Source organism: Ammospiza nelsoni, chromosome 4, assembly GCF_027579445.1.
Source record: "Ammospiza nelsoni isolate bAmmNel1 chromosome 4, bAmmNel1.pri, whole genome shotgun sequence".
NCBI classification, from domain to species: Eukaryota; Metazoa; Chordata; class Aves; order Passeriformes; family Passerellidae; genus Ammospiza; species Ammospiza nelsoni.
In genome coordinates, this window is record NC_080636.1 from 50,309,871 (window position 1) to 50,325,141 (window position 15,271).

Sequence of the window (15,271 nt, forward strand, 5' to 3'; positions counted from 1 at the left end):
GCATACCACGTCCGGTACTGACTTTGTCCAGCAATGGCTCCTACACAGAAGGAGCCAGGACAGACATGTCTTGCTGGACTATACCTCCCCACGATACCTTATCAGCTGCCCTACCAACATTGCCTGTCACTGTGGTCACAGGGGTTTTCAGGATGAGAGAGAGATGAAAATGTTGACTCCATAATCAGAAGGCTTGATTTATTATTTTATGGTATACATACTACATTATAACTATACTAAAAAGAAATAGAAGTAAAACGTTCTCAGAAGGCTTGCTAAGCTAAGAATAGATAAGAATGAATAACAAAGATCTGTGTCTTGGCAGCGAGGGAGAGCAGCTCTGCTGTGAGTGGTCAGTAAATCAAAACATCCACAGGAGACCAATCACAGATCCACCTGCTGCATTCCACAGCAGCAGATAACCATTGTTTATATTTGTTGCTGAAACTTCTCAGCTTCAGCAGGAAAAATCCTAATGAAAGGATTTTAATGAAAAGATGTCTGCCACATGTCACCTTTTTTATTTAGTTAAATTAAAAAGAAATGTGTTTGTAATTTTCTCTGCTGGGCTCATGCAGAGGAAAGAACAAACACTTGACTGGTTATCTGTTGCAAATCAAAACCTCACTCAAGTGCTGGTGTGGAATGAACAGGGAATTTCTTCACCTGTAGAACATAAAATTCTACCAAATCACCAAGATAATCCCACAATATAAGAAAATGCAAAAACAACACAAAGAAAATTCAAGTCCAAGCAGCTGGGTTTCAGGAAAAGTCCATGGACTGAAAATGTTCCTCTTTGCCATCTTTGAAACTCCTTTTTGGTCCTGAAACAGGCTTGCTGCAGGAAAGTCCATAAGTAGTTATCAAAAGTCCATTGGCAGTCACAAAAGAATTTCAAAGAATTTTGAGACAACTTCTGGAATGTCCTGGTCAGAGCCCTTTATTGAACAACTTGGGCTGAACCTTAGGCCCTTCAATGTTTCAGAGCTGCTGCCAGCTATTTTTTTGATTCTTGGTTTTTTTTTTGTTTGTTTGGTTTTTTTTTTGGTTTTGGTTTTTTGTTTGTTTTTTGTTTGTTAGTTTTTGGTGGGTTTTTTTTGGAACGACAAGCAGTAGCAGCACTGGAGCCAGAGAAAGGCTCTGTGGAGCCCTGGCCAATGTGGAAGGATCAGGAACCCCAGACCTGGCCCATAGAAAGGTGGCCCAGGACCGGAAGGGGGAAGCAAAACCCCCAAACCAAGCAGAAGGCCAAGAGGGGACCCTGGTCCAGGGTCCCGAGCCCAACAGCCCAGACCCAGCCCGCCAGGTGGACTCTGCATTCCCACAGCCTGGCACCACACTGCCAATGGAATGGCAGAATGGGTGACCAAACGCTTCCTTTCCCTAAAATCACTGAGACATGCCAGCAGCAGGGGAATAGAAGCTGTCCCAGCAATCCTCATTTTGGGTCTAGGAATGTTTGTTCCCCACAGCAAACAAGCCATGATCGCTTCCCACTGTGCCCTCTGCCTCTACAATGCAAATAGTGTTCCTCTCATCTGCCTCTGGGCACCACGCCAACCTTCTCCGACCTGGGGACAGGAGGCAGAACTTTCAGACCCACCTGCCCCTTGCCGCTCTTACCCCTAAGGAGCTGCAGCTGGGCTAATTAGCAAAGACTAGGAGCAGGCCTGACTTTAACAGGCCACAGCTGTAACCAGTGAGAAGAAGAGTCTATAAAAGAGTGGGGTGGCTGGTTGAGAGGGGAGTTGGAGTCAGTTGGCTGCTTTGTGAAGAAAAAAGAGTCAGTGCTCTGAGGTGTTGCCCATGAGAAAGCACCAAGAAGGTCTGAAACTTTTGCAATAAGGAGATGACAGTATGGAACCCCTGCAGTAAGATGACAACATTTAACCAACTGTGAAGTGGCTGGTGGGTATGGCCCAGCTATGTGAGTAGTCTCTGCTGGCATAAATCCCCAATCCCCTCCTCTGAAGCTCTACCCCCTCAGGGAGGAAGAGATTATTTTAAACACAAGCAGTTGATACTTGCATCTTGATACCTTTTCAGAGGCACTCCCAAATAGGAGGAAAGTTACACAGGAATTTGATCCTAAGAGAGTTATTCTGTTAAAAGAATGACAGGGGCTGCTGGGTGCTCCAGACCTGGACTCCCGGGAAAGAAGGGATTAAAAAAAAACGCACCTGCAGTCAAGACAAGTGGCATTCTGCAAAAAAGCACCTTGCCAGGATCCTGATGGGGAAAAGATATCAAGTTTCCCACTAAAGCCAGGCTTTGAATGACACTTGGGGGAGAAATCAAGCCCTAGGTACAGAGTTTATTGGCTCTCCATCATGCACACGATCAGCTGCTGAGGGAGGAGTTTGTTCCCAAGGCTGCCAAGGGAGCAGAAGGGTGGAGTAAGGAGCAGGTGGCTCCCAGCAGGGCTTGGGGAGTTGGATTGGCAGCCCGCAGCACGGAAAAGCCAGGAGCAAAGGCGGGGTGATGAGTGCCTCCCTTCTTTCCCAGCCCCACAGTGAGGAGCAAAACCCCAGTGTCCCATCCCAAATCCCAGAGAGACAACGTCCATGAACTGCCTGCCAGAGGTAGGTGCTTGTTCCCTCCCAGGTGAGTGTTTGTGCTTTATTAACACCTGGGACTGTTGGAGGATTAAAATATCATTTCAGGATATCATAGAGCTTCAGGATATTGTAGGGCATAATATTTACCTAAACACTCATTTATCTCTTATTCCTATAGGTAAGAAAATATTTTTGTTGCTGCCTCTTCTGCATGGTGCAATAGAAGTCCTTTCCTTGAGCTGTTTTCTACTTGAGATTGTAGTGCAGCAAGTAGAATGGAGAGCTGAGGTCTGTTTTCAGCTGGATAATTCTTACTTTTGTAGTAGTTAATATAAAACCACTTTTCTCCTTTTTATGTCTTTCAGCACCAGGTGGATGGTTTTTTATTTTGTAAATGAAAATTGTGTGGTACCCTTGAGGAATAGTTATGTGTTTTAAATCTTAGTGAGATATTTAAACAAATTATCATACCTCTCTGTCTTTTGAGTTTTCTTGGTCTTCATCTCTCCAGCTGAGGATTTTGTTTTGGGCTGAGTTCATGCACCTGTCCCTGGAAATTTGTATCAAGGTTGTCTTTTGAATAATCTGAAATAAGTGACAACCTGTGGACACCAGTATGTTCATTCCTGAAATTGAGATCCAAAATGGCACAGTCAGACAATGTAATTTCCTTTGCTGAAGTGATTACTTGTTGAATCTACACCTTCTCCCTCACCTTGAAAATACCAGGGAACACGGGAACTTGTCCTCTCTGCTGAGATTTGTGTGAAATTCAAAATATTCTAGTTTGTATTACTGAACTGAATTTTTTCATATTACTGAACTGAACAGAAGCCTTTCAATCTTTTGCTTCTGACCCTTTATCTTCTCTTTGGCGGGAGAAAGTCTAAGTCCCCTCACATGACTCCTGCCTTCAATCAGCTCACGGTCACCCCTCCAAAATATCCCACCTTACTGGCCAAATATCATATGGGAAATAATCTAAGCCCTACCCTACCCCTGTGAGGGGATTTTTTTTTTTCAAGCCTCAAGAACCAGCATCGCGAAACCACCTGGGACCCACGACCACAAAATGGCACCCATGCCGTGAGGGGACAGCGGCCATATTGGGCCTGAGGGGCTTGGCGCTGAGATCCCTGATCCCAGCGGGTCTTCCAGAAGGAGCCAGCGGCTCGGGATGGCTCCCGAGGGGAGGAACTTGGCGGCTCTCCCCGGGGCGGGCTGGGTTGGCAGCAGTGCGGGGAGCCCCTGCATGCTGTGCCTCAGCACACTGAGGGGATGGAGCTGCCCGGGTGCCCCTCACGGCCAGAGGCGGGAAGCAGAAGGCGGGAAAACGACAGGGCCTGGCCTCCCTGAGGGCAGGCAGCTCCTGGCGGTGCCTCGGAGCTGCTGTGCCTGCCATGGCAGTGCTGAGGGGCTTTTCTCCTCTGTTCGCCTTTCTGGCCCTTCAGGGTTGGACTCCGGAACCAAGGGCTCCAACTTTCTCCTCAGTGAAGCACCTTTGGGGCGGCTGTGTCAGGTTTGTTGAAGGTGTTAAATTAGCTAGATAGCACGGCAGGTGCTGCTGGGCCTCTTGGCCTGCGGTGTAGTCACCAGTGCTCCAGAGGACGAGTAACTCAGGAAAATCCAAATAAACAGAACAAGAAACCTGTCAATACCATCTGATTTAAAAATGCACTGATTTAAAATTGTCACTAACACGTTCCTCTCCTTTCGTACTCCCTTTCTTTCTGTCTGTCTTTTTTCGTACTCCCTTTCTTTCTCTCTGTCTCTTTCCTCTTCGTTTTCTCTGTTTTCTCTTCTTTTTCTCTTCTGCCTGCATCTGGATCTGTCCTAAGAAAACAAACCAGAGAATTTCGAAAAGGAGAGAAACTTACCTCACCATAAATACCTTAAAGTCCTCCTGCAGTTTTAAAGTTAGGTGGGCAGAATTAATTTTGTTACATAAAGTTGCCTCTTAATAGATTAAAAAGTAAATGCATATCTTTTCTTCGCAGGTGCTTTTGTTCCAATGAACAAAAATATCCAGGAATTGAGGTAGTACACGGGATTTGTTAGCTATTAGAAAATTCCTATTCTTGCTATGTGTTGTTATTTTTTTTTCCCAGAAGATAGTGCTCAAATTTAGTGGTTTTCATACACACTTGTATATCTAAGATTTGAAAGTTTCTCCCACAGAAGGGTCGTAAATTAGTTTGAAAATTGATGGCAAACCGTGATTTGATTTACTGATTGACTCAGACTTATGAGTCAAACTGACACCACACCCTCAGGAATGGAGTAAATAATCCATTGCCTGATCAATTCCAGTAAAATAAGACAGTGTGAATTGGCTCAGGTTTCCTTCCTTTTGTAATCAGGATTTTAGATAACCAAACTTTCCTCTTATTCTACCGTTTCTTTCAGAAAATCTCTGTTTTTTTATTCTTAAAGCATAACCAGACATTTTTCACATGTTCCATGGAGAATTTCCTTGGGTTGGGGTGACTAGGAAATAGCAAGCAATGTTTTTGAGGAGTTTAATGATCGTTCCAATAAAAGATGTTTATTTGTTCATGACTTTCGGCTGCTCTTTCCTTCCACGCTGATCGTCTCCTGGTTTAGTTACTGCCACAAAAATTCTGTTTTGGAAGAAAATTACTTTTTGAAGTGTTGCTTAGGTGGACACGTGGAATTTGTTGGGACATCAGTTCCACCATTAAAAGAAAAGACTGAAAGTACTTTTGGTGGTTAAATCAGTTTTTCTTGCTGGTTTCACTAAGAGTTTTGTCCTTTCTTGTTTGTGATGTCCTAATTTTTGCCCCGCCGTCCACTTGAGTTACACAGTAACCCCTTCAAATTTAAAAAAATCCATAGCTTGATATTTAATAACAGAACATCGAAATTACTGTGTTTGTGACAAGTGAAAGAAGTTACTTTTTGCCAAGAGGAAATAATAGCCAGCGTTTTCTTTCGGGAGGAGAATTGAGCAGCTCAGAAATGATCACGAGGTGGCAGCACCACCTCGTAAAGCTGTCAGTTGCCTGCAGCTTGCAAATTGCAGCCAAAGCCTGCTGGAGACAGGTTGTTAAATCTGGGGTTTGATTGTTGTGTAGGAAATGTTACAAGTAACATTAGTTTGAGAAAAAGCTTAATCTGCTACTATACTCCACTCTCTGCCCTATTCTTTTGCTTCTTTTGTTTAAGTGAAGCACTGATTGCACAGACGGTGAAATGAAGAGCAAACTGATAAAAACAGAAACCCTACAAAACTACACAATATAGAGGAGAGAGAAAACATCCATGTGTTAGGCAGGCTCGGAATGAGGAGGCTGAGGCTGCTTCTCCTTTGATGGTTCTTACAGCTTCTAATTTTTCCACCTCAAACTTCTCATAGAGAACAAGAAAGGACCCTGAATTTGATGCATCCACATCACATCTGTCACCTGGAATCCACAGTTTGTCAGCTCTATTCCCAGTTGGGAGAAGTGAAGAGGATCTGTGAAAGCAAGGTATGTATGGATTTGCCTGTTAGCACTGGTGCCAGATCTGAAATGTTCCAAAGACATGAGGGAAGCCTCTTGATGAGGGATTGTTTCAGAAAAACTGTCTGGACAATAGGAAAAATTTCATTAACTTAAACTTGGCACATAAGAGTATCTTTATTTAATAGCCTTGTAGACTGGTCCATCATCTCATGAACTGGCAGAAGTTGCCTCCTTTCAGAGAAAGTGAACACTGCTTGGTACAAAACATGTTTGCCTGGAGATTTCTGAATGAAGCCATAGTAAAGGAATAGTCCTTGGTGAAAAAAAGGACTTTTTTTTCCCCGAAGTGTAATTTTACCATTCCAATCAGCATTTATATTGTAGATAAGGGTCTTCTGAAGAGCTCTGGATCAGGGTGGAAGCCAACTTGCTTTCCAGAACCTCAGCTAACTCTGAAATGAAACTGAGCTTGATCACTAAAATAAGGCAACACAATTAGGAGTACACCCAGGGAATAACTCTGCTGGGCCAAAAGATAACATTTGTGCTTCTGTCAAGTAGGACCTGGAAGCAAACTGGAAGAAATGGAATTTACTGTTTAAATAGAATGCTTTAAGATAACTCATCATGAATATTTGCCCTTTTCTAGGTCCAAGACCTTGAGAAGCAGTTCTACCTAGCTCATTCTGAGACAGCAGAAGCTCAGACAGGCAGCACTCAGAATTCCAAACTGAGGACCCGTGTTATTTCTCAGACAGGAAATACGGGACGTGGAAGCCCCATGCAGGTCAGCATCTTGAGAAGAAAAATCACTCCAGACAGCATTTAATTCTTCTTGGTGAGAAGGGATTTGAGTGCACATGGGGGGGCTGCTACAAGAGAATGGCAATCATGTTCATAAGCTACACCTGGTAAGATTAGTTATTCTTTAAAGCCATCAGCTATCAACAAGTAGTTGGTCTGTTTCACTCTGGTTTTCTTTCTTGCCCTAAACTGGGATTTTAAGTAGTGGTGTCCATACATCTTTGTGGTTATTTTATATATTTACGTATATTACACACTCTTGTTTTTTATGTAAGCAGAGTGTCAAGGATGAGAAAGAAGCTAGAATATGTGAAATGGAGGCCAAGCTGAGCAAACTGGAGCTGGAAAAGGTTCAACTGGTTAGCACATGCACCGAGAGGCTCCAGGCACTGAATGATGCAAAACTGGAAAAAGATGATCTCCTGCAGGAACTCTGGGCTGGCCCGAGTGAGCTAGCTGGCCCTGCAGGTAGGGAGCCTCAGCTCAGCTCCCACAGCTGCTAATTTGGGCTCATGTTAAAAATAAAAGAGCAGCCTGCTGGCTGAATCCAAATATGGCTGCTGGTACAGCATGAGGTTCCTGCCAGCCCAGGATGGTCAGATTGTTCCAGGGAGCTATGTGGGATTCTGGCACTGAAGGGGGGGAACACAATCTTAATGGCCCATCTCACTATAAGCAAAAATATTTAAAACTGGGTGAGTCAGGAGATGAAAAAAGCAGATCTAGTAAATCATAGAATAGCAACCTGACCCTTTTTTCAAGAGTGGTATGTAACAGCAGTACTGGATCCCATTAACTATCTATGGCCACATTATAGTGCAACTTGGTTTTGTCGCAAATTTGCAAGCATGGAAGGATATTGTCCCCTTCTGGGACATTTTGGTGTGCATGTTACGGCTGCCAGGTTTGTATAAGCCGTTGCTTTTGTGAGCCTGTCAGCAAAGGCATCCTGCAGTATTTCTGTGCTGATAGCAGGAGGTGAATACAGCATCCCTGTGTGCACCTTGTTTTTGTTAGAGAGAAGACAGCAAAGAGTGCAATCCCTAGAAGGTTAGCACAGCACATTCATGCCCTTTGTGTGCTCTGTTGCAGGCATCCCTGCAGTTTGCAGAGTGCCAGTGCATTGTGCAATGCCAGGAGCAGGAAGCCATGCAGGCTGCAGCACACCTTGGATGTGAGAGCGAGTGCCTTCCTGGGAAGTGTGGGCCCAGCCTCAGCTTCGTTTGCTTTGGGGCCTGGCTTTAGGTTTAACCTCTTCTGTGCAAACAGCTCTCAAAAGTCTGTGTTCTGAAACCCTTTTCTGTGTGGAATTCCTCAGTGCTGCACATGTCCATAATTCCAGGTTTTTGGAGTGCTATTTCCAGTAATGACAACAAAATATTAGATGGAGTCCAATCCCTGTCTATACTCCTTAGATGAATAGAGGATATTTTTTACTTTTGCCTTATTTCTAACCATGGACTCTTCAGGCAGCAGTGAGGCTGCTGCTCTAAAGGAAGGGTACCTTGAGAGCAGCAGTTTTATCACAAGAAGTTATCGTTCATTTTAGTGACCCGCCCCAGCTGCTGGCTTTGAAAGAGGAACAGAGTGCTATATTCAAAATACAATTCTACATAAGCAATACAAAAAGTGCTTCAGAGGATGAATGACCAAGGTGGGTAATTTTTATTGTTTTTCCCCAGGAGCTGCAGGGCCCAGGCTACTCCTCAGCTTCTGCCTCAGGGAAGCTGCAGCACTCTGTGCCTCGGTCCCACCTGCTCTCTGCTGTCTGGCCACATGCCCTGCACCTGCCCAGCTCTGCCCCCCAGGTGAGTGCCTGCCTCAGCATGGACACCAGCATGTCCCAAACAGCAAAAATAACATGGAATTTCTTCAGGGAAGAGCACCTGCTCAGAGCATCTGAGAGCAAATTCCTAACGCCCAAGGTGAAATAATTCCTGTAGCTTCACATGTGCTGGGTCCTTTCAGATTTTTTTTGTTGCAAAAAACAATGTGACAACTATAAAATCCTATAGACTGTGCTAAGTTTATCTTACCTCTACCACAAATAACATTCATGAACTATTAAGTCATGAACTATTAAGTCTGAAGGTAAATGGTTCAGTTTTCACTTTTTTTGCTGTTTATCACATTTGACAGTGAAAATAGATTTGTGCTTAGTTGTTGAAACATTTAATCATCTGCTTGATATTTGAATCTTCCTCCAACCTGGCTTTTATGATTTTGATCAGTTTTATCCACACCGTTTTTCTTCCTTTTGATTTTGTACGTCTACCTTTAGATTGAAATAAAATACACTGATTTTTCATTACAGAAAACATCAACTTTAACCTCTCATAAAAAAATTCTTTAGCTACTTTCTTCATAGTTTTTGTGTAAATCTCCTGAGGTGACTCAATGTTTCTCCCAGGTATTTTCATTAATTTCAGCCTCAAAACCTACAGGAGGCCACAAGTTAGTGCAGGCAAGTTTCAGGAAGATTTTCTGGTTTGCTTCCTGATGTGGTGGCAAATATTTCCATCAAGGAACAAAGGATTGTTCCTTCTGTGAAATCCCTGCAGCACCAGGCACTCCCATTCTCTCTTCTCAGAGTTAATCAATTTATACTTCTGAAGATAAAGAAGGAAAAAGGACTTAGTTTTAATTTAACACTACAGTGAGGACCCAACAGGTTGCAGGAACACTTGAATCAAAGTCTACTTTAATCTTCTGGTTCCTGCATCATTAGTTATTATAGAAAATGAAGCAGCTGCAACACTTGAGACAGACTCTGCCGGGTGATAGTCTGGTTTCCTAGCTGGAGTGTGGAAAAGGAGGATTTGGTCTGACTCAAAGTCACTTTAACCCATTATGAAGCTGAGGATTTGTTGCCCATATAAGCCCCGCTGAAACCAGTGTATTCACATTAAAAATTACCTTTATTTTAAAATAAAAATAGGGTAGCAAAGTTTTTCCAAAGTTCCAAGTTTTTCCATCTCCCAGTGGAACAAAGGTCAGTGGGACTAGTGCTTTGAACATGTGAAATGCTGAAAAATCCAGTTCTCAGCAGTGAAAAATCCAGTTTTCACTGAAACAAAGGGTTCTTTGAACCAGGCCTTTGCCTCAAGTCCTGAGCAGTAAAATGAGAATAATTTTGCACTTGATGTCCACGATGGCTGTGGCGATGAAGGAGTTTGTATCTGCAGACAGCTCAGCTGCTGCAGAGTTCACATGGCAAACATGGAATGAGTTTGCCTGGCAAACACCCCCAGGAGCTCCTGTGTCTCCCTTCAGCCCAGCAATATCTGGGGTCACAGGTTAAAAAGGACAAAACAAGAGTCAAGGGGGAGAAAATACATGCATTTGGATTAGTTGAGGCAAGAACTGACAACAGAGTGCCTTTGCAAATACTTTTTAACTGAGTTATTTCATGTCAGAAGCCTACCAAGCTGGACATTTTGAAGGAAGAACCATTGCAGGATCTGAAGAGGATTTCTTTAAGAATTAACAAGCTCAGACAGTGAACTTCCCTCTGTGGATCTCAGCAGCCATGGTGGGAGAAAATCCCTTTTAACAACCATGAGGAATGCAGGGTAAGAATAATAGGTTTATTTCTGTTGTGTGCTGTGTACTTACAATGCCCTCTGAAACTGGGATCTGGCTCTTGACATGCTTCAGGAGCAGTGTGGGATGTGTTTTTGCAAGGTCAGGTTTACACATAAACTTGAGATAACCTGGAAGCTTCCAAAGCTTCTGTTGTTTGCCAGGTTACTCAGATGCTTTAGGTGGAAGGGAAATAGAAGATGATGACACCATTTGCCTTTAGTGCTTCCTTTTATTTTTGTTCAGAGCTCCTTTCTTCTTTTCCTGCCATATGTAAATATCCAAATGCCGGATTTTTTTGTTTTTACCAAACACATTATAATAACATGTGTTTGGTAAAAAAAAAATGAAGTAGATGAAGTTGAAAAATCAATACAGCACACAGTCTGATGTTTCTAATCCAGACTGTATGCATACTTCATTTAAAAAAAATGCAATTCATGATTTTTGATGAAAATCAAAACTTCAGCTGGAGAGGCTGCTGCTGCAAGCACAGTGGAAAAGCACATTTTAGGACAGTGAGAAGTGCTTTGACTTAGCTGAGTAACCTGCCTCTCACAGTACTCCTTTGAGGCTCAGTTTCTAAGGCTTTTTTAATACGGCCCCAATGCTGAGCTTGATTGTATTGTTGTAGTCATAATGCTAAGAGCTTCCTGGAAATTATAAAACAAAGCTTTCATGTCACTTTCATCCCTCTAAGCAAGAGCTCTGAAACATATTTATATTGTTTGCTTTTCATTTCCATGGCTAAGACCTGGAGACTCCATATGAGAGCTTCACATTCTCACTGTGGGTGCTGGCTAGCATGACCACACTTCAGCATAACCCTTCCAGAATGCAGGTTTTGCCCTTATTTTGCTTTCAGGTGTCCTTCCTGCTCACATCCTGCAGATCCTGAGTCCCAGAGTGTTTCCCTGCTCCTGACATCCCTTGGTAAGTTTTCCTGGCAGCCCTGATGTCAAACTGGAGCATTACAGAATATTATGAAGAATATGTAGTCCCAATGCAGTATTTTTTCCTAGGAATTTACTCAAATACCTCTTACCAGGTGCTATTACAAAGACGGTGTTGCACTTCCTACCAAAATCTGTATCTTGTTAGAAAGCAGCTCCTCAGAGGCTGACATAAGCACACCCAAAATTGATAACTTCCAATTACTTGTGTAATTAGCATCCATAGCATTGTCACATTTTTGGAGCCCAAATTTTAGCCTCTTGAGTTCTTTATTTGGATACTTGCTCTTAACCACCCCACCTGATGAGATTGCAGCTGGCCCTGCTGCCTCACCTGAGCCCAGCCCAGTCCCAGGGAAGCTTAGCTCTCCCCAGGGAGCAGCCACAGGAATAGGTATGTCCAATCCCACATCCTGATCAGGGTGCCTACACCCCCTCCCAGTTCTGTTCAGGCAGAAGGTTAATTCTGTGATAAATGAATTTTGAGTAAAGCATAGCAGCTAATTAATCTATTACATAGTCAGAATATAAATTTCATGCACCACTAATTTTAAGGCCTGTTCAGTTGCTTTATTCAAATTAAAATGCTGTAAGGATGCTTGACATCAATACTTGCAGTAAAAAATGTTTGTAATAGTTGTTGTGGTTCCTGTAACACATTTAGTCAAGTTCTGGGGTTTACTGAAAATGTTGGTGTAGATTTTATTTCATAAGAACTTCAGTTTAAAGGGAATGTTTAGGTAATTTATAATGGGCTTTTTTATTATTACTGATGATAATATTTTTTCTCTAGTTTCTCAGCCCATGGAACTAGTGAGCCCACATCAAAGAGGCTACAGGACAAGATGGAGAGCCTGCAAAACCTGGTGGAATCATCTCAGATAAAAAACCAAGGTGCCAGTATTTACCAAAAATATTCCTGTTTTATTGAAAAAACAGCCATTCTCCAGAAACTGTTGTTGGTACCTGCTGAAGCACTACCTGTGCTTTTACTAGCACACACTAGTTTAACTTGTGCATTATCCTGCTCCTGGTGGAGTAATTAGATTAACTCCACAATGCCCCTTACCTCTAATAAGCTTCAGGATCCTTAACATGTCAAACATGGCAGCTGCTCAGGGGTGTCCTCGTGTGCTGTCATGGCCAATTACAGGGAAGTTTTGACAAGCTGATGATGCTTTCATGCAAACTGCAAGATTTCCAAAACTTTTAGTTGCATGAGCTCCTGGCATGCCAGATGAGATGGGGTTTATTTTCTCTGTGCTTTTTCTTATTGCATGTTCCAGTCTCTTCCCCTTTTCTCCTTTAAGTCTCATTGCACAGTTTTGGGAAATTATTTCCCCTCATCACACAGTGCATTTGTGTCAGGGACATACAAGTGACCTGATGTCGGTAAAACTAATCAAGTTATTTATATAAATAAGTCAGAGCTAAGTGTTCTCATTTTTGTTCTTTGCCATCCATTAATATCCTCAGTGGTTTGTATGTAGTCACATAAAGAATTGCAAACTGAGGCTGCATTTGTAAGGGCTTTATAGGTACAGCATAACTTGTTATGGGAGGACTCTGTGAAGCTTCAGCTGGCTGCACCTGAGACCTCAGCCTTTGGAACATAAGGTGGTGTTCAGCTAATCTGTTCTTCTGCTATTTTCAGCCACGTCTCCAATGATCAGAACTCAGGAGGTGAAGACAAAGAAATGCAAGGAAAAGGAGAGAAAGCTGTTCAAGTGAAGGCACTGTATGCATTAGTTATTGCTTTCATGTAGATCCATTGTGTTTAAGTTGGTTTTAAATATTAATAATAAAAGAATAAAAAGCCCTTACAATTTTAAAATTCTTGTTTATAGCTCTTATTTTAAATTAGCAGGAAGTACAGAGCAGAAAGTAACTTTAAGGGTAATTTAATCTCCTTCCAACCCCTTGCCATGGGCTGGGGCACCTTACACTATCCCAGGTTGCTCCAAGCCCCATCCAAACCAGCCTTGGACACTTCCAGGGATGGGGCAGCCACAGCTTCTTTGGGCATCCTGTGCCAGGGCTCAGCACCCTCAATGGGAAGAATTTCTCCCTGTGTCTAAGCTAAATTCTTCCAGTTGAAGCTTGAATTCCACACTGTACCGTGATTCATTTAAGGAGAATGGACTCACCCAGCTTTAGTTTGCATCTTGTGTGGGGAGAAGAAATTACTGAGTTGTGCTTCAGCTATCCTCAGTTTCTGCCAACAGTATTTTAATTGGAGAAATTTTTTTAGTTTTCCTAATAATTTTTTTGCACTGTTTCAGATACTTTTTGCACCAGTGTTGCAAGCTCGGACAAAAGATTAGTAAACACATCTCCCCTTTCCTAGAAATCAGTTGCATTGAAAATGAAAGGATTGGTTTGATGGCACATGAATCACAGATTGGACTTGCCACAAATATTGGACAAATCTTCCAAAATTTTCTCAAGGGGAGAGTCAGATGTAGAGAATAAGAACCCCTAGGAAAGGTCACTGCTAAGTGTACTCTCAGTTGTGTTCAAGGAGCCAAGCTAAAAAAGAGTTTCAGAAGCTGCAGCTGTGTGCCAAGGGCAGGGGGCAGATGAAGGGGTCAGAGAGAAGGGAGGGACATCTGCCAGTACAAAACAGCAGCTTAACATCACTTTGCTGGCATCCAGAGAGTTGGGGACAGGTCTGGGCTTCCCCCCTGCCACCAGCAGTAGGCAAGGAACAGGCTCATAGACACATGAGCCTTAGAGCAGCTGAATGCATGCAGCCTCACAGCACTTGTTATTCCATGTCCTGCAGGTGGATGGCACAGCAGGACTCTTGGGCCAAGCTTGCCCACAGCAGGGACACCACAGATGGCAACCAATCCCTGGGAGAGAAAATTTAACAGCAGGGCTCATAGGTGCAGAGGCTCCAAAGGGTGAGTTCAACTCCCAGAGACAATGTGAGATGGGTGTGGGTTTTGCAAAGCAAAATAGCTGCAGGGAAGGTTTTAGCAGGGGACTTTAAAATGGCTTATGCCCAGTCCCCTCAGGCTGCTTGCACAGCTCACCATCCAGCTGCAGCATTCAGCATTTGTGCAACAAACTACTTGACAAAAAGGAATAGTTTGTGTTTCACATTAAAGCAATCAAATTCTGTCTAATTTGACAGAAGTTGGTTGTCAGGGGTATGAGCAGGTGAACTTTAAAGGTAGCTCTGTGGTTACAGGCTTTGCCAAGCTATGAGTGAGGCAGTTTATTGTTTGCTTGGACATCTCCTGAGCCACTGGCTGTTAGATCCAAACAACAATAAGTTGTTTGTCACATACAGCTGCACTGGTCTCACAGCCAGGACATTGTATTAGACAGCTATCAGCCATTCCAGCAGCACCTTTTTTATGCAGCAAGGCAACTTTGTTTAAATCTGCCTTTACCTTTGAGCAAATATTGTTCAATAATGAGAAAACACACCTGTGAACTTGGAGAAAATACTAATAGGTTCCTCCAGAAAAACTGAAATCCAGACTTCTTTCTTTCACCATACCCAAACCATTTAATTTATGTACCACAGGTCCTGCTGGGACTATCATAATAACTTGGAGGTTTTTTTAGCAAAAGCCCAGTGCAGGTCTTGGTAGAAACCCTAGCTGATCATTCAGCAAGGTGATACAATCATGAGGACTGTGTTGTCTGTGGGATCAAAGTGCAGGGTGCTTAATTAAAAAATTAAGTTGTTCTCAATTTAAAAGAGTTCTTGGGGTTGGTCTGTTTGACATGTTCACCATTGCATTAGAGAATCTATTCTAGCATAGGTTAAGTAGCTTGCTGGTGAATAACTTAATCTAATAGCACAGTTAATCTCCTCAGACAAGCCTCAGGCGTGTGTCTGAATACGCTCAGGCGGCAGCTTCAGGGATTTCTGAAGATCACCTTCTAT

The 15,271-nt window shown here is 43.0% G+C and overlaps 1 protein-coding gene across 3 annotated transcripts; it reads left to right on the forward strand.

The window, feature by feature from the left end:
• Positions 1-1,760: 1,760 nt before the first annotated feature.
• CCDC158 (coiled-coil domain containing 158) lies at positions 1,761-9,466 on the forward strand. 3 transcript variants are annotated; one of them, XM_059471394.1, is made up of 8 exons: positions 1,761-1,911; positions 2,509-2,585; positions 4,559-4,598; positions 5,938-6,052; positions 6,678-6,815; positions 7,111-7,300; positions 8,515-8,640; positions 9,243-9,466. In XM_059471394.1, the coding sequence occupies exons 3-8, from the start codon at positions 4,573-4,575 to the stop codon at positions 9,380-9,382; spliced, it is 735 nt and encodes a 244-aa protein (XP_059327377.1). In that variant the 5' UTR covers positions 1,761-1,911; positions 2,509-2,585; positions 4,559-4,572; the 3' UTR covers positions 9,383-9,466. The 3 variants fall into 3 exon arrangements, 2 of the variants coding, with proteins under 2 accessions (XP_059327377.1, XP_059327378.1); XM_059471395.1 differs by lacking the exon at positions 4,559-4,598; XR_009418421.1 differs by lacking the exons at positions 4,559-4,598; positions 5,938-6,052; positions 6,678-6,815; ... (1 more) ...; positions 8,515-8,640; positions 9,243-9,466 and adding an exon at positions 3,587-3,757.
• Positions 9,467-15,271: the final 5,805 nt, after the last annotated feature.